General features: G+C 46.4%; 1 protein-coding gene across 3 annotated transcripts in view; it reads right to left on the bottom strand.

Annotated features, from left to right (window-relative positions):
• VPS8 (VPS8 subunit of CORVET complex) overlaps positions 1 to 22868 on the bottom strand; it is a 2529257-nt gene that overhangs the window by 411042 nt on the left and 2095347 nt on the right. For all 3 annotated transcript variants that reach the window (XM_069615741.1, XM_069615740.1, XM_069615739.1), the window contains exon 39: positions 9786 to 9867. In XM_069615741.1, the coding sequence (XP_069471842.1) occupies positions 9786 to 9867 (82 nt within the window). The remainder of the gene's footprint in view (positions 1 to 9785; positions 9868 to 22868) is intronic.

The following is a 22868-nucleotide window of genomic DNA, read 5'->3' as shown; positions in this document are numbered from 1 at the left end:
AAAATTGCAGTCTCACAGAAAACAAAGGTGGCAGAAGGCACTAAAGAGCTGAGAGGCACCCAGGAACCCGACAAATAAATAGCAGGCAGTATAACAGCCACACAGGAAACTGGTCCAGGCTAAGTGCACGTAAAAGCTTCCTAGGAGGCGAGGGGAAGACAGGGATCCCACCAACTGAGGAGAAGGGCAAGGCAGGCACCCAAAACTCATAGCAGACAGGATGAGTGGGATAACATATACAAAAATAACCCACCCCAAGAGAAAAAGGGGGGTACATATCGAACACCAGACTCAATCTGGAATAAAGGCAGCAGAAGGGCCTGGGAATAACCACGTGGGAATATCTGCTCACTTCACGCCGTCCCAACCGGGAAGATCCCTGTTACACTGATCAGAAAACTTGCATATAGGGCAAGATAAAATTTGGCAAATCTAAGGAAAAATCAGGGCAACAATCAGGGACATGCTTCAGCACCCTAAGCCACCATCAGAGGTGCCCGCACCACTTGAGGAGGAGGCTCAACCGTCCACGAAAGGGGACATTGTACACCTGTTCCAATCACTGCAGAAAGAAATGGCGTCCTCGGCCATAGAGCTTAAAAGCGCTTTCCAGGATTTGACACACACGGTGCAACAAAACGGATCTAAGATGGATGACCTAGAGACAGCCTTTTGCAAGCAAACGGAGTTCTATGATCAGCTTGAGCAAAGGGTGTCGGCACTAGAATCCTACAGGCGCACAGCAGAAGAAAAGCTGGGGGACACCGAAAATCGTTCCTGCAGGAACAATATACAAATAAGAGGGGTGCCATGGGAAGTCTTGGATCCAGACCTTGAGGGATATGTTCGGAACCTCTTCCAGGAGTTACTAGGGGAGGAACCAGCAAACCTCATGTTGGATAGTACACACAGGGTATTTCTAACTTCCAGACAAGACAGAACCTAGTCCCGGACGTCCTGGTAAGGGTTCACTTCTTTAAAACCAAGGATCTTCTTTTCCAAAAAGCCAGAGCTAGGGGAGACATTTTGTTTCATTAAGGGACGCTGCAGCTATTCCACGACCTCTCCCAGGGGATGATACGCCGCTGTAGGCAGATGAGGCCGCTGACAACATGGCTGACTGAAAAGGGATCTGCTTTTAATGGGGATACCCTTTCAGAAACCTGTTCCAAATGGATGGCTCTCAACATCAGTTCACCTCACTAAGGGCGGCCGTAGAAACGTTGAAGATCCCGGAAGCAGAGATTCACGTACCAGATGAACAGGCATCTGAAACATCGATCCCTCAATGGTCGCAATCCAAATCAAGGAAGAACAGGCGCTGCGACCGCAGAAGACCATCAATGGATCGAAGGAAAAAGAAGTGCAGAAGTGGAGGGGCCGGGCTGATAGACAAACAAGAGGTGTTTACCCTATCAACAGATGCCCATCTGAGAACAGATTTGTGGCTTTTCGGAACAGGCTGCCTTAAAACTGAGACACCAAAGTGCTGCAATCCAAAGAAGTTAATTTGGGACAGCACCGGCAGATCGGTTATAATAGCAAATTGTTCATAGTTCAGAGAGCAATAGGACCATGTGCCCTTTTTCAAGCAAAGTGCTTGACGAAGACCTCACAGGAGGTTACATTCATATTTGGTTTGTTTTTCAATGTTATTTAAGTTTTTCGATCTTTTCTCATTTATTTTTACCTTGAAGGTGGGGGAGCATGGTAAAAGCAACAAGAGGAGAAACATGAGGCGATGCTTAAAATGGAGGGACAGGGGAGACGGAGGCAATGCGGTGCACCAGCACAGTTTAGTAAGGGGACTCAATGTATGAAATGGTTCAAAGAGGCTCTATTACCAGGCTGCAAATGATGGCGGATCTAAAAACAGTGTCCTTAAATGTACAGGACTAAAACTCACCTTGCAAGCGTGAATGTGTTTTGTCAAAACTGGTCGACCTTAAAGCAGACATTGGCCTCCTTCAAGAGACCCACTTGTTGGGCCGAGATTAAATGATAATGAGGTCTAGGTGGTAACCGCATCAGTATTATGCTTCATCAGCAAGCAAAACAGCGGGAGTGGCAATCTTAATAGTAAAGTCCCTACCATATGAGCGTATAAAGGTAGTGAAGGATGCCAGGGGAAGATACATTGGGGTAGTGATGCGAAAAGCGGGTAAAGACCCGACGGTGTTGTCAATATATGGCTCAAGTCAACAGCAAACACAGTTCTACACGGACCTATTCCCCCAAATGGCACAATTCAAGCAAGGGGAGCTAGTGTTAGGAGGAGACTTTAATGTGGCACTGGAGGGGGGAATGGACAGATCTGCCCCAATGTCTCGGCCGAATTGGCAAAGGCGGCTCTCATTAAAACGGCTATGGCTGATTTACAACTGGTGGATTTATGGGAGAACCTCTACCCTCAATGCAGAGATTACTCTCATTACTCATATGTATATCGCACATATTCCAGAATCAATTACATTTTGGTATCCTAAGCCTTGGTTCCCAGTGTTATAGCTGCTACAATAGGAGTAGCCTTGGTGTCAGACAACTCCCCCATGACAATACAACTAGACGGGTATGGTCTGGGAAACAGAAAGTCCACGAAGTGGCGTCTGAACGATTCTCTCCTTACTGATATAGCCGTCTGCACGGACATCACTGAATGCATCACTCAATACTTTCATGAAAACTATACAGGCGAGAGGTCCATTGCAGGGGTGTGGAAAGCTCTCAAGCCAAGGCAAAGGGGAGAATTGATTAGTATAGCCGCAGCTCTCAAAAAGCTATTAACCGCTCACAGGGAAAAGGCAGGAGAGAGGGTAACTGGCTTGGAAACTCGGTACAAACAAGATGGGGCCTGGAAAACTTATAGGCAACTTCAGGTGGCTAGAGCGGAACTAAAGGCACTATGGGCAGGAGATATTTCATATAAATGACTTCAAACAAATCACTTTTACTTCAGCACTTCTAATAAAGCATCCCATCTATTAGCATATAAACCTCGTGTCCAGCGGAATGGTGCTGCGATAGGAGCATTAAAAGATAACGGAGGTCAATCACGGGCTGAAGAAAATGAGAAAATACTAATCCTGTCGCAGTATTACTTCGGATTGTTCGCAGCCGATCCCACCACAGCCCAGCAACAAGCAGCCTTTATACAGGAGGCTCAACTCCCAGATATCACAGGGGAACAGAGAAATTCTTGAAGCACCAATTACATTGGATGCAATTGAAGAGACCATTTGCTCTCTCCCAGGTAGCAAAGCACCGGGCCCAGATGGCTTCACGCCAGCCTTCTTCAAAAAATTTGCTGCAGTCCTGGCCCCTCATATGGCAACACTATTTAACTCCTTTGCCGAAACAGGGACAATTACACCCACTATGGGAGAATCATATTTAACGTTATTAGCCAAACCAGAAAAGGGCCCTACCATGTGCTCGTCCTATTAGCCGATAGCGGTCATGAACTACGACACTCAAATTTATTCGAAGGTGTTGGCCACAAGACTAGCCCTTTTCTTACCAACCTTAGTACGACCTGATCAAACAGGGTTTATACCCAGACGCCAGGCATCTGATAACATCCGGTGAACTATAGATCTATCGGCCTGGGCGCACAGACACAAGAAATAATTGGTCCTACTTTCAATTGACGCAGAAAAAGCGTTTGACCGCGTGGATTGGCCAGACCTATACAAGGTACTAGAAGGGCTTGCGCTGGGCCAGAGGTTTTGCAAATTGCTACTAGCGAATTATGTACTGCCATCCACAAGGGTGTCCACTGTCCCATTGATGTTTGCTCTCTCCATTGAGCCACTGACCTGTTTAGTACGTTCTTCAGGGGGAATAACGGGGATAGAAATAGCTGGATATCACCATAAGCTAGCTTTATATGCAGATGACCTCCTCTTTTATATGCAGAACTCCAGCACTACTTTGCCACACATCTTCAAAGTAATGGAAAGATACAGAGAACTCTCTGGCTTTAAAATTAAGCTGGCAAAATAAACCATACTTAATATTTCGGAACCAATGAAGACGGTAGAAGGAGGCTTACATATGTTAAGGAAATTGTTACAGAACAACAGTCCTCTCACGTTCGAGGAGTGTAAACAGGCCTTTGGGGTGGGGGAAAGAGACAGATTTGAACACTTGCAACTGCTTCACTGGGCCACTCATTCAAGGATAGAGCAACAGGGGAAAAGGGAAACCACCATATTTGAAGACCTGTTCTTTGGTGACCCCCAAACCTAAATTGGCAACCATCTATAAGGTCCTCAATAAGATTAGATATAAGTCCTCGCACACGTACATGGCCGGGTGGGAAAAAGATTTAGGCAGTCCCATAGATGAACTTGCATGTTTTAACATATGGTTCAGGGCTAACAAAACATCTCAGGCGGTCCACTTACGGGAGAATTGGTTCAAATTGATCCTGCGCTGGTACCTCACTCCAGAGCGATTACACAAAATGTCCCCCACTCGCCACCCCTCCCACCCCCAACTGCTGGAGGTGCAACGCATCTTTGGGTTCCTTTTGTTTCATATGGGATCACAATGTCCACAAGTGTAAGCATTTTGGAGGATAGTGGTCGCCCAGATAAAAGATATCTGTAAAAGATATCTGTGGATTCGACCTAGAAATGGATCCGCTGATCCCCCTCCTAGGGAATGAAGATACGCAAGGCCATTACAAGTTACTGGCAAAGAGTTCCAAGTTGGTTACCTTCTTCTTAGTGGCCGCTCGGCTGGTTATCGAACAGCACTGGAAATCACAAGACACGCTGGGTATAAGTGAATGGTGGCCCAAGGTGTGGTATGTGGCGGCAATGTCTAAAATTGCAGCCATGAAAGGTACAACAGTGAAGTTCCTGTCAGATTGGGCCCCGCTCATTACGTTTGTGAACACATTTGACAACCCTAGTATCCTTTATCGGCCTCACAAGATGTCCTCCTTCTCGCTACTATAGAGCGGGAAATGATCTATTATACCCCTCATGGGGCAAGAAGCATCTTGGAGAAGAGATCTTCACTGACCAGAAGCTATAAGAGCATAATAGACACACACGAAAGGTTTAACTGTATAATTTTATGTTGTAGGATTTGTTTGATTCTTATGCGTTTGTTTTCCTCTCCAAGGATTCTCTTACCTTATATTTCTTACCTAATAGAGAGTCATTTGCATAAGCATGAGGAAGCTAAGACTGTGATGCATAGTAAGCAAATGATTTCTGAAACAGACATAGAAGGTACACATCATCGCATAAACCCAGCCAATCCTGAATTGTTACGGTGAGGGACAGTTTTGCAATGTTGATGATTTACTTGTAGTTGATGAAAATACCTCAATGTTTAAATGGCAAAAAAGAAAGTCGAAGGCCGGCAGACGCTGGTCACTCTGAAATTTGGTGACCATCTGCAGAATGTCTTGAACCTTCACCTCTGGTGGCAAGGCTTTTCCCAAGGATGCATCTAGAACTGCTCCAATGATGGGATGGTATCACGTGAGACTTCTTGAAGTTCAGGGAGAAGCCCAGTCTGTGAAGGGAGTGAAGGGTGTAGCTGAGATGTTCCAGCACCTGTTCGAGAGAGTTTGTCCTGATCAGCCAATCGTCTATGTAGGGGTAGACGTGAATTCCCCCTCTCCTGAGACTCGCTGCCACCACCACCATTAACTTGGTGAAAACCCTCAGGCGGAGGACAGCCCAAATGGCAGAACTCGAAACTGATAATGAGAACCACCAACCACTAACCTCAGGTACCTTCTGTGCTTGTGATGGATTGGCACATGAAAGTAAGCATCCTGAAGGTCCAATGATACCATCCAGTCCTGAAGCTGAAGGGCCAGAAGAATCTGAGAAATGGTAACCATCTTGAACTTGTCCTACCTGAGGAACTGGTTCAAGTCTCTTAAGTCCAAGATGGGTCTCAATCCTCTGTCCTTTTTTGGAGTACCAACACTTGTTCCTCTCTGCTAACGTAACTAGTTCTATAGCACCTTTCTCCAGCAGGGTTAATATTTCATGCACAAGGAGCAGATCTGGAACTTTGAAAGAGATGTTCCCGGGTGGATGACTCTGAGGCTTTTTTAGAAAGGCAAGGCAGTAACCCTGGGCCATGGTTTCCAAAGCCCATGCATCTGAAGTAATAGCCTGCCATTCTTTCAGATGCTGTGAGAGTCTGCCTCTCATTGGAGTCTTGTGAACAAAGTCCTCAGAGAGGTTTAGGGGTGGTCAACGCAGTGGCTGATGGCAAAGTAGCCACTGCTGAGGCGGTTTTAGTACCTCTTCCCGCCCACCACAGGGAAATCTTCTTTGGCCTCTTTGAACAGACTGTCCTCCGCCTCTCCCAAATTGGAGCAGTTACGAAAGAACCTACCCCTCCACGGCGTACCCATGGGGCGATTTGGAGGTTGTCTAATCGCAGCACCAAGGGATTTTGCTGCATTTTGATGATTGCAGTTTCTTCAGACTTTCATCAGCCTTGCTAACAAACAAATGTGTGCTGTCAAAGGGCATGTTAAGCAGTCTGGATTGTACATTTGGAGCAAATCCTGACTTCCTTAACCAGGCAAATCTGTGCATGACAATACTAGCTGCCATTGCTCTGCATATACTGTCAGCCGAGTCAAGACCAGTCTGGAGGGATTCACACATAGCGTCTTTACCATCCTTGACCATGTTGAAAAACCTGTCTCGTTATTCCCCTTCCTTCCTCCTTCAGGGATATGGTCAGTAGCCATGGATATACACTCCCAAAGGGTATGAGTGAACCGAGCCAACGTGCACGTGGCATTTGCTGACTTCAGGGCCATACTTCCATCCAGCCAAAAAAACCACCTTGGCTAGAGCGTCAAAACCACCTTGGCTAGAGCGTCGTAACGTTTATCATCCTTATCAGGAGGGATGGTAGGGTAGGCATTTTGTCTTGTGATTGAGGTGGCAGCATGTACCACCAGACTCTCTGGAGTTGTGTGCTTTGATAAGTAATCGGGTTCACTGCTGGACACGCTGTCCGATTCAATTCAGGCTCCTCCTAATTGGTACTTATGCGCTTTTGTGAAGCTGCATGAAATGGAACAATTGGGTCTGCCTGAGGTCCTCTGTCCAGAATATCTGTCAGGTCATCTTGTTCGAAAACTGGGCTTGATCTACTCCATCCCATCTACTCAACCACCCTTGACATTAACTGCCTGTAGGGTACTTCTGTGTGATCAGATGGGTCTGATCTGCCAAACTCTACCTCTGGTGAGGTGTCCAAACCACTGGCATTATGTAGGAACTCTTGAAAGTTGTTTATCCTGGACTTTATAAATAAATATAAGGGCCTCAGGAACTGATGGCGTACCATATTGGAGACCAAAAGTTCTCAATTCATTAGATGATGGCTCTGCATCCTTATAAATCAAGGAAAGAGACTTGACAAAAATCAGCCCTAGGTAAAGGGGAATATGATTTTTCAATGATACCTGAGATTGTCGATACCGTCGACGTCGAAGGCTTCGATACCTGCGTCAACGACTTTGACACCTGTAGCATCGAGGAGCTCGAAGCCTGATACGTCGATGACTTTTGCTTATGTTTTTGTGCCGATAGCGTCAAAGAATGGTCTTTTGGCGTCAATGACGTGTCTTTCAGCGCTGATGGCGTCGATGAAGAGAATCTCGGCGCCCATGGCATCGACAACTCAGTCCTCAAAGGGACTTTTTCTCGACTCGAGGGATCCTTACAATGCTCTCGAGGAGTTTTGCTTGCCGGGCCCGAAGGCGCACACGTCTTATTCTTATGGTTATCAGGACTTTCGACCTAAGCATGGCTTTTGACAGTACTCTGGAGTCAAGGCCCCATTCTCAAATACTTATCTTCAGCCTAAATTCTTCCCACTCAGCTGGGGAGGCTCTTTTTGTTGGACATACGACCCGTTCCGGAGAGGAACTGAAGATGTCGAAGATGGTGACCTATGGTGCCGTTTCTTCGAGTGTCTTGACGATGATGAATGGTGGGAGCCACTTTGTGATCAGGATCATTTGCTTTTTTACGGCGAGGAGAAAACAGTTCTCGACTCGTCCGACGTCTGTCTTTTCGACAGAGTCGATGGGGACTTATGGATCCTACCTGCTGCGGGTTTCCCTCTGCGCTCTCTCAGGGCTTTTGATGTCATGGACAGGCAGTCCTCACACTCAGACGAAGTATGAGAGTATCCCAGACACCACAAACATATTCTGCGGGGGTCCGTAATGGACATCTTCCACCCGCAGTCACAGCATTTCTTAAATCACGATTTCGGAGTAGAAGACGCTGATGACGAAGCCATTTTCGAAGATTTTCTCTCGAAGATTCTCACAAAGGAACTGAAGCGTACTGTAGCCGAAGCCTTAGTGCAGAAAAACGGAACTGAAGCCAACGGACACTGCACGCGCTATATATGCCTTAAGTGATGTCGACATTGAGACGGAGGCCTCCGAGGGACATCGAGACGACAGGCATCGATACGCAGCGCTCTCAGCTAAAAAAAAAGAAATCTGAAGCAGCTAAGCTGGATATTGGAAATATAATAAGATAAGGAATACGTGGAAGGACACAAACCATTCGAAACACCGACCGGTTAACGGGCAATAACCAGGTATGTCCCACCTGGACAGCAGAGCAGCGAAAAACAACCTTATCCAGGTATCGCTTGAAACCCACTGAGCCCACCGCCGACAGCTGACTGCTTCCAACACTTCCTGCACTTACTCCACGCTGTGGGAGTCGTTTTAAAACCAGGTCCAGCAGGAAAATCAGTAGAGTGCCAAATCCTCCCCTCAAACAATGGAGAACCGCAAAATCAATTGTAGCCAAGACACTGCTGCTGCTGACTGCTTCCAACACTTGCTGCATTTACTCTATGTATAAATTACTCCCCTGCACTTGCACATTCTCAATGTCACTGGGCTTAGTAAGATTGTTGTTTTGTCCTCCCTTGTTTCCCCTCCCTTGCCTTGTTGTGCTCTTAAACACTTGTGTATGGGTGCAATACAAATAAAATATCATATAATATCAATTAGAAACTGTTTCCCAGGAATGTCATTGCCTTTTAAAGGGGATTCTGTAGGTTTATAATTGTACTCATTATGCATGCACAGGACATTAGTGATGCATCTGGCCCTCAGCTCCTAACCAAGACATCCCTCATTATGAGGTTGCCGGTAAGCCGCTGGTATTGTTTCCGTCGTCCGATATCCCGTTAATACTGGGATATTATTACAGGCGACACAGGAATGGTAAGTTCCCATTCCCATGGAGTGCCATAGGAAATGGGAACACTTAAGCACCGGCACCACTAGTAACGGTGCTGGTGCTTCAGTGAAAAATCTGCTGGTAGGAGCCCGAACTACGGCAGGTCAGGCCTGCCGGTAGTTCACAGCCCCTACTGGCAGACTCGGAGTGAGCCGGTCCAGAAAAAGTGGTGTAATGTTGCTACAGGCACCTTATTTCCGGACCGGCTCACTCATAATGAGGATCAATTATCGTGTTGGTATTTCTTGCTCATCAATGATTGCGGCATTGATAAGTGCAAATTCTAACTGCCAACTTGGCTCATTGGGAGAATCGAGCATGAACCAATCAAAAGCTAGGAGCAAATCAATAACAGTTTGCATGCTCAGAGCTCATTGCACTGATGTGGCACAACAAAGGTTTTGGAGCTAATTCAGAACAGAACCACAAACTTAATTTGAATGACCTAATAGTTAATAAATACCAAAGATATCAATGCTGCAATTCACACAAAATAAAGTGAGAGATGCTTACGTTCGGAATACTGTTGACATGCTCGGGAACTGAAGTGCTTCTGAGGCAACATCATAGCCTCCAACAACGGAAACCAGAGAGCCTGGAAAAATAAGTAGGAAAAACAGATTAACTTGTCAAACAATTACATCTAAAAACATTGCCAACAGTAGAGCTAATTCCCTAGCTGTACCATACAATGCACATACCTCCGCAACACATTGACCACCATCTTACTTATTTAGTTTACTTGCAGAAAAGGAAAAAAAATACTTACCAGTAATGCTCTATGGCTTCTCCTCCACAGATTCCTCAACTGGATAGATATCCTCCAGCAAACAATTGTTCCTGAAAATCTTTCGCAGGGGGCATAGTATAGGTCGGCGATATTCATGCTCAATGCTCGACTTCAACTATGGATATGACATTGCTGCTGAATAAATAGCCTGCACTACATCCCTTACCTCTGTTCTCCCTTGTTTCGCCCCACCCTCATCAGCTAAGGGAAACCTTCATAGGGAGAATGTATGGCAGAAATTAGCTGGCAAAGGTCAAAAGAAGCCCTCTACAATCCGGCAGATTTAAGAATACTTGCCCATTTTCCTTCTTTACTTCTCCTCTACAAGGATACATTTTTATTATTATTTTTGCTTTGAAAAGAGGGGTTATATTCTCCCACAGATTCCTCATCTAGATAGACTCACAAAGCAGTACCCAGAGACGGGGCATTACAGAAAATTCTGTAAAACTGCTCATATGTTTTGTGTGTGCTGAAGTTGTTGGCGAATAGTATGTCTCAACGCCTGGATATTACTACCCCTAAATACTTGATTCTATCGGATGCCCATTTCAGAGGAAACACAACCTGTGCTTGTGTCGTTTTGACCATTAGGGGAATGATTACAGACTTTGTGCAGTTCACAGTAAATCCAGAAAACTCTCCAAATCTAGTGATATCTTTCATTATGGAGTCCAGATTGACATGGGGTTCTCCAATAGATAACAAGACATCATCTGCATATAATGAGATATCGGGATGACCCGTTATTTGGATTCCACGCCCTTTCAGTTCCCTGATCAAGTCTGCCTTTGGCTCAATTGCCAATGCAAATTGTATGAGTGATAAGGTGCAACCTTGGCGTGATCATCTACCTAGCTGAAACGGTTTGGACGTTACCGCATTGACACGCACTCTGGCGACCAGGTTCGCATACACTAGTTTAACAAAGTGTACCATTTGCTCGCTCAGTCCACATTTATTTAAACTGCAAATAAGTATTTCAAGACACCATGTCGAAGGCCGTCTGTGCATACAGCGTTATTGCCACTGCTTCGGCCTTCCAAGAAATGCGGGCCATGATGTTAACCCTTTAAGTGCCAAGGACGAGTTATCTCGTCCTTTTTGGTACTTCACTTTGTACGATCACTGCAAAGCAGCGATCGCACAAAAGTGTAATTAAATCCATGGGCTATGTGAGGAGGAGATTCCTCATCATGGCCCGGGGGTTGGATTTCCTTCAGTTTCACGTCAGCGTGCGAAATGACTTTTTCGGCTGCCGCAATGAAAGAGAAGGTGAGTGTCCACCTTCCTCTCCCTTGATCTCTGGCATTATTGTGACGTTGAGATCGGAGGAGGTGTCCCCTTTTCAACAACACCTTTCTTGAAGCATTGCTGGACGCGGATCCCTCGATCCTCGCCCAGCAATGCCACTAGATCACCAGGGAGCTGTTTTTGAAGTGGGGGGTTGAGGGGTCGCTTACTATGTAAGCAGCCCCACCGGTCCCCAAAGCATGGGGCAGTACGTTTTGCCCACCCTGGGGGCAGATGGGCACACTAATGCTCTGTTAGGCGTAGGCCTTTCCCCCACTATACAGGACTTAAAAATCTAGCTGTAACTAGGAGTGTACCCAACTGTTCAATTGACCCTCGAATCTAACTGTGTTTAGGATTGTACCAAACCGTTCAAATGACTCTCAAATCTAGCTGTGTTTGGGATTGTGTTGAACTGCTCTGTTAGGCGTGGGACTCTCTCCCACTATACAGGACTCTCAAGTCTGGCCATGTTTAGGACGTTACTGAATTACTCAATTGCTTCTCAAATCTAGCTGCATTTAGTCTTCTACTCAATTACTCAATTGACCCTCAATCCTAGCTGTGTTTGGTATTGCACTCAATTGCTAAATTGACTCTAGCGGTGTTAAGTATTGTACTCAATCGTTCTGTTGGGCGTGGGCTTCTCTCCCACTATATAGGACCCTCTAATCCAGCTGGATTTAGGATTGTACTGAATCACTCAATAGTCTCTCAAATCTAGCTGTGTTTAGTCTTTTGCCCAATTGTCTACTGACTCTCAGGTCTAACAGCAATTGGTAGGGTACTTAATTGCTCAATTTACTCTCAATTCCAGCAGTGTTGGGTATTATACCCAATTGGTCTGCTGGGCGTAGACCTCTCCCCCACTATACATGACCTTATATCCAGCTATACTCAGTCACTACCTGAAGCCAGGCCCCTCCCGCTGTCCAGTCACCTCAGGTTTGGGCACTGAACTATTACTCCCTATAATCCAGACCATCCTCTAGCTACCAAGGGGTCCCTTAACCAGCTACTCAAATAACCGCCCTAGACCTTTTGAAACAGAACCCCCCCCGTCCTTACGAGCCCCAACTGAAGCGTTAAGCACGGCCTGCCATTATTGATCATCCACACCGGTGAAAACAAGTCCCAACACCCTGCCAATACCCAGAGAGCTATCACTACTCACCCAAATGAGTCCTAAACCACTCGACAGCTGAACGCCCACTTCCCCCAAACCCTTGACAGTGCACCCATAGGAAACACACCCGACCCATCAACAGGAACGACGGACTGAACCTGAGAGCATCCAAGCATATCAAGACTAAAGAAACATCAATACTGTGCCTGCCTGCACAATACATCACAGAGGACCACCTACCCTGCTACCTCTGCACCTTGGACCAAAATGCCCCGACCCAGAAAGGGACGCTGAGAAAGAGTGCAAGATCATGCAACAATGGCCACAGACACACAACGCCAATAGCACCCAGCAGAAGAAGTCTCAAATTCAGGAAACACCATGTCTAACACGGTTATCACCAGAACAAACTATGTAAGAGAAAAATCCCTTTATTTTACACCTTACCGCGCGACAACCACGGAGCGCCAATACCTCAAGAAAACTGAAACCTCAACACATACAAAAAATCCCCTGAAACACCCAGTCAAAGGAAGTCAGCACTGAATAAGAGAGTGGGATGATTTCAACGCACTTACCCCATATATCACAAGAACAGAGGAGCACCATCGATACCCACAACATACCAGACAAGACAATGAAGCCCTGGTAACCAACAACTCTACCATTAACCTACCAGCTTGATTCAATGAAGAAGAAGCCATTGTTTCTCTTCAACCAATCGTCATCACTGGAGAAGCACCACAATTGAACAGCCATGCTATCAATCTAGTGGACAGCTTCAATGAAGAAGCAGCCGTCGCTGTTCTTCATCCAATCAACAACAATACAGGAACACCACGACGCAACAACCACAAACCAGAACTAGGAACTACCAATAAACAAAACCAGGCCAAGAAAATCCACTGCAATTTGATAAACTCTAGGTCAATGTCCAAACATTCAACCGAAATATACGACCTATCTGACAGAGGTATCGACATCCTATTTGTAACTGAAACATGGCTAGACGACAACTACAAGATCACCCTCAACAACTGCCTATCTGAAAACTTAAAATTCATCCAATCAATTAGGAGAACCAAAAGAGGGGGGACTGGCAATTATCCACGAGGAACGCCTGGCTATCAAACTGGAAGATCCATTAAACATCAATAAATGTGAATCCTTAGTCCTACGCCTTTCAATAAACCCCAAAACCAACCTGAAATTCATACCGATATACAGACAACCAACCTACGATGCAACCTTCGTAGACGCCTTCACAGAAGCAATCACCATCCTAGCCATCAAGCACAATCATCTGATCATCCTCAGAGATTTCAACATCTGGTTCGATGAAGAAACCACAACCACACAAAAATCTTTAACAGCCCAACTAGCAGCAATGAATCTACAACAACTAGTCAAAGGAGCAACGCACTGGGCAGGACATACACTTAATGTAATATTCGCCAATAAAGAAATCATTACCACGGCACCCCCAATTCAAACACTCTGGAGCGACCACCTCATCATTCTATTCATCATCACAATGGCCGTTCCAATAAAACAAGCAACAAGACAAGCCACCGATCACCATGAATAAAAACTGGAGAGCCATCAAAAATTCCAACCTAACTGAACTCCTGGAACTCAGCAAACCACAAGCAACAATTATGGAAGAAGCTGACCTGCATAAAAAAGTAGCTTTACTCCACACCTAGATCGTAACAACCCTAGACGACATCGGCAAAGAAAAACCTTTGATGCCCTCACGTAAAAAAGCAATGGCAAAATGGTTCGCCCCACTACTCCGCACCATGAAAAGAAAAAACGAAAACTAGAATCAGAATGGAGGATCAACAACCACACTACAAACAAACATACATTTCTGCAACAGATTTGCTCATACAAAAAGGAAACACAAAAAGCGAAGAGAAAACACTACGATAACCGAATCTTCAAAGCACCAAACACCCAAAAAACTCTTCAAAATCATAAATGAAATAAAAAAAACACCAGGATGCAACAACACGCCAGTTCCATCGATGAAACTATGCAATGGCCTAGGAGACCACTTCAAGAATAAAATCATTATCATCCAACAATCCATACAAAGCAGACCACACGACCACACTGCAGACCCCACCTATCCTCACGAGGAACATTCGCACAAACTACGAAGCTTTCCCGAAATATCAGTGGAGATTTTCGTCAAACTTGTAAATCAAAGCAACAAATCAAGCTCTCCAGAAGACCCCTGACCCCCGGACATATACAAATCTATTCTCAAACAAGGAACTCCCATGGAATACCATAGGAATGTCCTCAACCTTTCGATCTCAACAGGCAAAGTACCACAGGCCTTTAAATCAGCGTACAGCAGGCCGCTACTCAAAGACACCGTAGGAAACGTAGAGGACTTATCCAACTACAGACCCATCTCCAATATCCCATACATAGCCAATCTTCTAGAAACGTACGTTTACAAGACAACCCAATAATTCATAGAAGAGCACTGCCTACTAGAGCAGGCACAAGTTGGCTTCAGACCAATGACAGGAACGGAATCAGCTCTCCTCTCAATATGGGACGACCTAAAAGCAAATGCAGACTCGGACATCAGTACTGCCTTGATACTCCTAGACCTAATCCGCAGCAGTCGACAGTCAACCACAACATCCTCCGAACGGGATTAGGAGGACTGGGAATAACAGACACCGCCCTACTATTGATTAAGTCCTTCCTAACAAACAAAACGGAAACCGTATGGATGAAACCTTTCAAGTCCAACCCAAGTGATTCCACATGCGGAGTACCATAAGGATCATCTTTCTACCCGCTTTTATTCAACACCTACCTATATCTATTAATCAAAATCATCAAAAGACACGGCCTCACCTGCTACAACTACTCCGACGACACACAAATAATCTTCAAAATACAGGACACCCAAGAAGGAAACACAACTCTAGAGAACTGCCTTTGTGATATATTCAACTCGATGAACTTGAACCACCGCAAAATTAACCCAGGCAAAACAGAGATAGCAATTGTCACAAAGAACAGAGGAGACATCAACTACATCCCTTGGCTAGAGAACTCGAGCCGACCCCAGCGCCATCGTCAATTGTAAAAAACCTGGGGGTCCTGATGGCCAACAATCTCACTCTAGAGCCACAAGTAAATGCTCTATTCAAGAAATGCTTCTTTCTCCTGGGAGCTGCAAAAAGGATCCAACCATTCCTGTCATTCGCCAACATAACGCTTACCATCATCGCTCTGGTCATGTCCAGAGTAGATAATGCCAATAGCCTATACCTGGGTATGCCTGAACGACTCCTAAAAAAACTATAATGCATACAAAATGCAACAGCTAGACTCCTTCTCAAACTACCCCAAAGAGAACACATCACACCCGTGCTAAAAATACTACATTGGTTACCAATAAAAAATAAAATAAAATTCAAATCAATGTGCATTAAGCACAGAACAATACACAACCAAGGTGCAAAATTCCTGAGAGATAAATTGCGAGATGCAGTTATTTGTGAGGCCCGGACCTCTTCACGACTCTGCGGGACACTCAGATTTAGGTGTGGCATACGCACTTGTCCGCTGTAGGCTGAAGCAGGGCTTACTGGGCAACCGGTGCCACTCCCCACCATGCAGGACTCCCAAAATCTAGCCATTCAGCCATACTGTTAAGATTAGCTTCAAACATATAACCCACTACCCAAAAAGCTCAAACTCTCTGCATACTTAACTCTGTCAAAAACTCACACAACCAAAAACCACAACCTCTCGCACCGCAAGCCGCACGCACTTCACCACACCGCAACACCACATAAGCCACACCAAGAGCACACAAGGACTGACATCGCTCTGATACCGGCACCAAAACTACGCGCACGTGTACACCGAGATGAAGCTGCCAACAGAACACCACTCCTCTCACTATCCTACTCCCCCCCCTTCACCCTAGTAACCCATTCTGCCTCATTTGCAGATCCACCAGAGCGCCTGGGGACCAACTCCGTTGGTGACGGTGCGCGGTACAAATACCTTTAACAATTAACATTGCCCCAGGGTTGAATCTAACCAAAAAATCTCCTGACTTCCAATCCCCTATTTTCTGCACCGTTACCCTTATTTCTGGTGGTACTTCTCCAGGTTCTTTCAACCTGACCCACAATGCTCTTAACTCGTTGTTCATATCTCTTGTGAACCCTCTGGGTACACTGATGCTACAGGCATTTCCCCGCTTGTGGATGGGTTATATGGAGGTGGAGGTGCAAAAGCTTTTGAGCCCCCCCCCACTCCTAGTTGCTGATCCTGATGATACTGTTGTCGACAATTTCTCTAGCACTGGAGGTTTATAGACTGGATTTGTATACCCTACTGCAGGTTTTGGCGTTACGGGGTATATCCCCTTACATGGGATATTTTTTTATCTTCCTGATCTTCCATATCCTCAAATAATCGGCAGAGATCGAAAATCTCTTTTCTTTTTTTGTAGCTTCTTTCCCTTATATTTTGGTGCTAAAAAAGGGAAATTTTTTCTAGCATGTTTCTGTTATGGGGGCCGAGCTCTGGCCAGGAGCAGGACATCCCCCATTCCTTTGTTTCCAACACCCATTGTCTATGTCTATGATATTTTTCTATCCTGTCACAGTACAGTGGCAGGGCCTTGTGCATGTGTCTTACAGGGATTTCTTCCCCCATACTAATATTGCGCATTCCTTATAACTTACTGCTATGCTGCTGCTTGTTGAACAAAAATACAGACCAACCCACTTTTTCACACAAACACAGCGACTCATCCACATTCCTTCTTTAAATCTTTTAATACATAACCCACCTCCTATCCAATTTATACCTTACCACATCACCAAAATCTTATCCGATCTATACCATAACACATCACCAAAGGTCCTTCCTATTCAATCTATGCCATTGACTACGTACTTCATCCATTCACACCTCACATACTGTCATACACACATGTCCCCTTCTTGTAACCTCTTATAAGAGTCTACTTACATGTGCGTGTTCATCTGAGTTTCCTCTGTTACGGGGACCAATACCGGCCTGTCCTCCTCTCTGTAGCCAGCCCACACTTCAGAGAGAAGAGAGGATTTCTATTAAAATTGCTCCTTATAAAACCGCTCAGGAAACACGTGTTTTTTTATTTGGGGGACTGGTCGCTGTAGGTGGGTGTGGATCTTTTTCCTGGAGAAGTGGCCTGGATCCTTTCTGCAAAGTACAGGGGGAACTGGGATCACGTCAGGGTCACCACTTGTAAGGGTGTCCCTAATTACACTCACACCAGAATCAATGCACCCCTCTAGGGAAATAAGGCAAAAGAGGCGGTCTTGTAAGGATAAAGTTTAATCTTACAAAATGAAGATGGTAGCAAAGGACTCTGTTGCCTGAACGGTCTTCTCTTGTCCCTCTTCCTGTTCCTTCCTTCTTGTCCCTCTTCCTGTTCCTTCCTTCCAAAGTGGTTTCAGGCAGGGATTTACATAAGCCTGGCTTGCTGTGGTGGTGTCACTGGAGCTGGATCACGGCTTCATCCCAATCCATCCTTTTTCCATAATAGGGATGCTCCAAAGCCGCCTTTCTTTGTTGTCAGCTGTTTTGTCAGGGCACGCTCTTCTACATTTTGCTAGCTATGCAAAAACACACTGTAGTTCATGCTTTCCTCCATTTTGCTAACTATGCAAAAACACACTGCAGCTCTGCAGAATTTTACAAACCTTGAGGCCTAGCCCAAGGAAAAACTAAACATTTTGATGTACAAACAATTTCCATTCATTCTATCCATATTTCATTCCTCCTACTAACATTATCTGGGTCCTGTAGTTTCCTCCACACTTCATGCTTATAATTTTCGCATTCTGCATTTTGCTGCACAAAAACATGCAAGTCCTATTTTTAACGCACATGGACTCTTGATGGACAGTGCAAACCTAGTGAGTCAGTTTGTGCTGGTGTCATGATTCCTACCCTTTATGTCCCCAGCCCTCCAAGATGTCAGGCTGGAGCCAGGCCACGATCACCTACATGGCCCTCAAGGACCTCTCCATCCCTCCAAAGACCCACTTGGAGTTAGACTTGGCGCTTGTGGCACCAGACTCACTCACTCCCATAGGATAACATTGGGGATTGGACTTGTAGTGCTTTGATGGGGACAAGATGGATGCCCCCACATATTTCGGTTCCCAGAACTACATGTGCAGTCTAGTCTTTTGGGTGTGGTTCAGCCCAGAGACACCTGGGATACCCAGAGACTATTTAAGCCACACCCAGGCTGAGAAACATGCTTTGTGTTTTCTGCACCTGCAGCGTGACACTCACTGTGTTCGGATCGGTCTCCAGTAGGCCTGCATCTTTCTTCTGCGCTCAGCTCCTGCAAGAACAAGAACACTGTTAGGAACAGCCTTACCTTGCGGCGCTTCTGCCCATCATTCATCGCTCCTTCTGTTCTGCAGGCATCTTCAGCGGTGTCACTCCCATCCTGGCACGCCGCTTCCCAAGGGAAAGGGAAAAGAACAGAAAAAAGGCATTAGTAAACATTCAGCAAATCTTCGCTTATTTTTAAAGACTGTACGAGCTTCAAACGCTTACCTGAATCCCAGCCGCTCTGGGGGAACTCTGTCTCTGGAACTTCTCATCCATCTGCAAGAGGGAAAAGACACTCCAGGTTAGCGTGGAAACATCTAGAGGCGCCGCATACCACGCTTATTCACCGCATTTCTTCTTCATAACCGGCATCCACGCTGAAAACGTTGCAGCACCTAAAAGACACAGAAAAAGAACTCAGTTCAATACAAATACAAAAGGAGCACATCGCACTCTCACTCACCTTCAGCGCTACTCATCTCAGCAGCACGTCGCCATACCCGGACGCCGGCCATCATCTAAGGAAGGAAAGGAACGAAGTTAGAGAACTGTTCAAAAGACTCATTATACTTACCTGTCGGACTCTTGCCAGTGAAATAACTAGGCAGCAACAAGCCTGCATCAATCAACGCGCCCCTGCGCTGAAAGCAGGACGGAGAGCACACTTTCCAAGAAAACAAGGCCCAGTCTCCAGTCGAGTAGACTCCAGGGAAGGGTTTGAGGTTGTAAGAGGTCAGAACAGGGTGAGTGACGTCCCCGTGGATACCAGGTGAACGTTACAGCTGGCCATGGTGACGGTCACGGTACACTAAGCCTGTGTCTATTTTGAATCCCACAGGCCACATTACTTCTGGAAAGCAGGGGGAGTTTGTATCATCTACAGCACTAGTTAAGCTTTTAAAATACCTGCGATCTGACATTACAAATCTATCCAACTAATAGTTAATTTTGCCTTATATTTAGACAGTAACTACCTTCTTCAGTGCTTGCCCATGTCTGTGTATGTGATTATGTTTGCATGAGAGAGACTTCCCAGTGCCCCTCCTCCCCCTTAGTCCACTATAGCGCCTTAAAGACGTCTTGCCTAACTCTAAAGAATTTGGGGGTTCGGGAGGACCCTGATTCCTTCCCAACAAGTTTCATCAGGATGTCCTTCGGCTGAATCTGCAGGCCCTTCCAGAGGGGACCCCACCTGTGCACTCCATCCAGCACAATACATTCCAAGGAGATATCTGGGAAGGCATCCTTATAGAAACCAAGAACCCACAGCTTCAGATCTGTGCCTTTAGCAGACTCCTCTAGCCCCCGGATCCTGATTATTAATTTGCCTCAGGTCCTTTGATAGAACATTCAGCGACTTCTGTAGGCCCTTGGTCGCTGCAGAAATATCCTTCCATATAGAGGTGGAAAGCTTTTCTTCAAGAGTAGCCATGCATTCCAGCAAGTCCTTTTTTGTGAGATGCCCTGGCCCTGAACCCGCTTCTTTTGCCAGCACCATAGCCTTCCCCAGTCAGCCAGTCAGCTTTCTGTGGCCAATGGAAGCTTCCCGTTCTAAAACCGGGGATCACAGGGCAGTCACTGACCTTTGCTTCTCCTGTGCCTTTGGAGGTGACATGCAACCGACAGCCTCTGCCTCTATTCACTCATCTGGGGAGTCCAGCTTCCTTCCAGCAATGCCCTACTAGGCCCGCCACCAGGTAACACAGTAAAGTCTGGTAGATTAATGGCAATACCCCCGGTCCAGCAAGACTGAGCCCAGAAGGCTAGTTTGAAAACCGTCTGGGTTAGACTCCACAATGGGTCAGGCTGCTTGCTCCACAGTCCAGTGGGCCCGCCCTATTCTCCAAAGCCAGGCCCCAGTGCTCAGTCTCCTCGTGGGCAGCTGGGATGGTGCAATCTTGCGGGCAAAAGGCACTGTACCACCCCCCCCTCCCCAACCATGCTGATCTGGGGCCCGGTCCAGTATTCTCAACCACTGGGGACTTGTGAATCCAGCTCCACCACTGAGGTGCCTACATCTGAGAGATGCCCTCCTCCAGGATGGTCCAACACCAAGCTTGCCAGTGCCATGGGTCTCCTTCAGCAAAGGCTGCTTCTGTCTGATGGGTCCCCACCAGGGGCCCCCTAGTTAGCTGTTGCGCCCTTAGTTATGGCTCCACTGTTCCAGGCGAGGGAGCGCGCACCACAAGACTGCCCAGCCCTGTCTGTTGGAAAGTCGCCGAAAGCTGCAAAGTATGGACCCCCGGGGCTGCCTAGATCCCCAGACCTCACCAAATGATCCAGGCGGGCAGCGCTGGGATCCTGACGCCAGAGCCAGGGCCAGAGAGAGGACCTGCTAATCACCAGCTGGGCTCCGCTTCACCCGTGGCCCAGGGGAGCAGCGAGGGGGAGGGCAGGGGTTCCACACAGTTAGCGCCAGGCACTACTGTTTGGCCACCATGCAGCCCACCAAGGCCACCCGCAGCCCCACGGCCACTTCAGTGTCTCCTGACGTCGGGACCCCCCCCCCCGATCCGTGGCTCAGGAGCACCAAAGCATTAGCGTGGGGCTCAGGGCACACAGCCACAGGTCAGAGGAGCTCGCTCAGTGCGTGGCCATCTTGGTCGCTGCTGAGCCGGAAGTGCTCCTTTGTTTTGTTTTATCATCCCGATCTAGAGGGAGGCTTTGAAAAGAACAAATTACTTACCATTGATAAATATTCTTTCAGATGGATGTTCCTCCTACAGATTCCTCATTTTAGATATATATATTCTCCTGCTTTGAGCTCTCAGAAACTTTTCCCCAGAATTGGGTGCTGTATACTCTGCCGTTAAAGCTCATCAAGTTTTCGTCTTCATGACCAGATGGGGCGTTGATGCTGGAACAAACAGCACGCTCAGCGCCTGCCCCGTGACCTCTGTTGTCTTTTTTCCCCTTGCACAGCTGCGTTAGGGATTTGAGAGAAAAAGCTGTCACTTAAGTGTTAAAGGTGAGTCCACGTATAATTGTATTAGAGAGCTCCTTAACCGTGGGATAGGCTGGGAGGGTGATGAGGAATACGTGGGAAGAACATGCATCAGAAAGAACATTACAAGGGCTAAGAAATGTGTTGTTCTTCTAATGGATTGTGTTCTTCACAGATTCCTCATCTTAGATAGACTCCCATAGAAGTAAGACCTTACAGAGGAGGGAAGGGGCAAACTCCATGCCGATTATGTCACTACTCATTTGAAGATACTGTGTCCAGGCATTAGTGCTTTGCAAATGTTGCTGCATGACAGGTATCCTTTACAGGTACTCCTCTTTGGAGAGCAGAGGCAGCTGGCACCATTAGCGGAGAGCACCCTGAAACCTTCAGGGATTTGCTTAACTGCTCTGGTGTAGAATTCAGAAACACAAAGCATTATCCATCTTGAAATGGTTTGTTTTGTTATTCCTGTTCCCCCTTTTCGGGCCAGTATATCCAGTGAACAGCTGATCTTCCAGCCTCAATTGGTTCGTCCTGGCGATGTAAAAACTTAAAGCCCTCTTGGGGTTGAGCCTATGCAGCCTTTCTTGTCCTTGGATGGATGTGGATGTAAAGCTGGCAAACAAATTGTCTGCAACAGGGGGAAATCTGATATGACATTTGGAAGGAACGAGGGACCCACTCTAAGAGTCACCTTGTCCTTGGGTAAAGATTGTAAAAAGGTGGCTTGCAGGACAGGGCCTGCAACTCGCTCACTCTTCAGGTTGAGGAAATAGAAACCAAAAAATACTGTCTTCCAAGATAGCAGCCTCAGAGGACACAAATGTAATGGCTCAAATGGAAAAGCCATAAGAAATGTTAAAATAAAGTTTTACTCCCAAGCCAGCACTATGAAGGGGGTTGTAGGGAAGGTGTTAGTCAAGCCTTTTAAAAATTGAACCACCAAAGGGTTTGTGAAGTAAGACGCTTGTTCTAGTGTGCGCTTAAAGATAGGAAGCGCTGATAAAAAGCCCTCGACGGTGGCGACCTGAAAGGCCCCGTCTTGCCAAATGA

Source organism: Ambystoma mexicanum, chromosome 9 (assembly GCF_040938575.1).
Source record: "Ambystoma mexicanum isolate Mex_15411 chromosome 9, UKY_AmexF1_1, whole genome shotgun sequence".
NCBI classification, from domain to species: domain Eukaryota; kingdom Metazoa; phylum Chordata; class Amphibia; order Caudata; family Ambystomatidae; genus Ambystoma; species Ambystoma mexicanum.
Note: the sequence above shows the minus strand (reverse complement) of the source record. Positions and strands in the feature narration are given on the sequence as shown.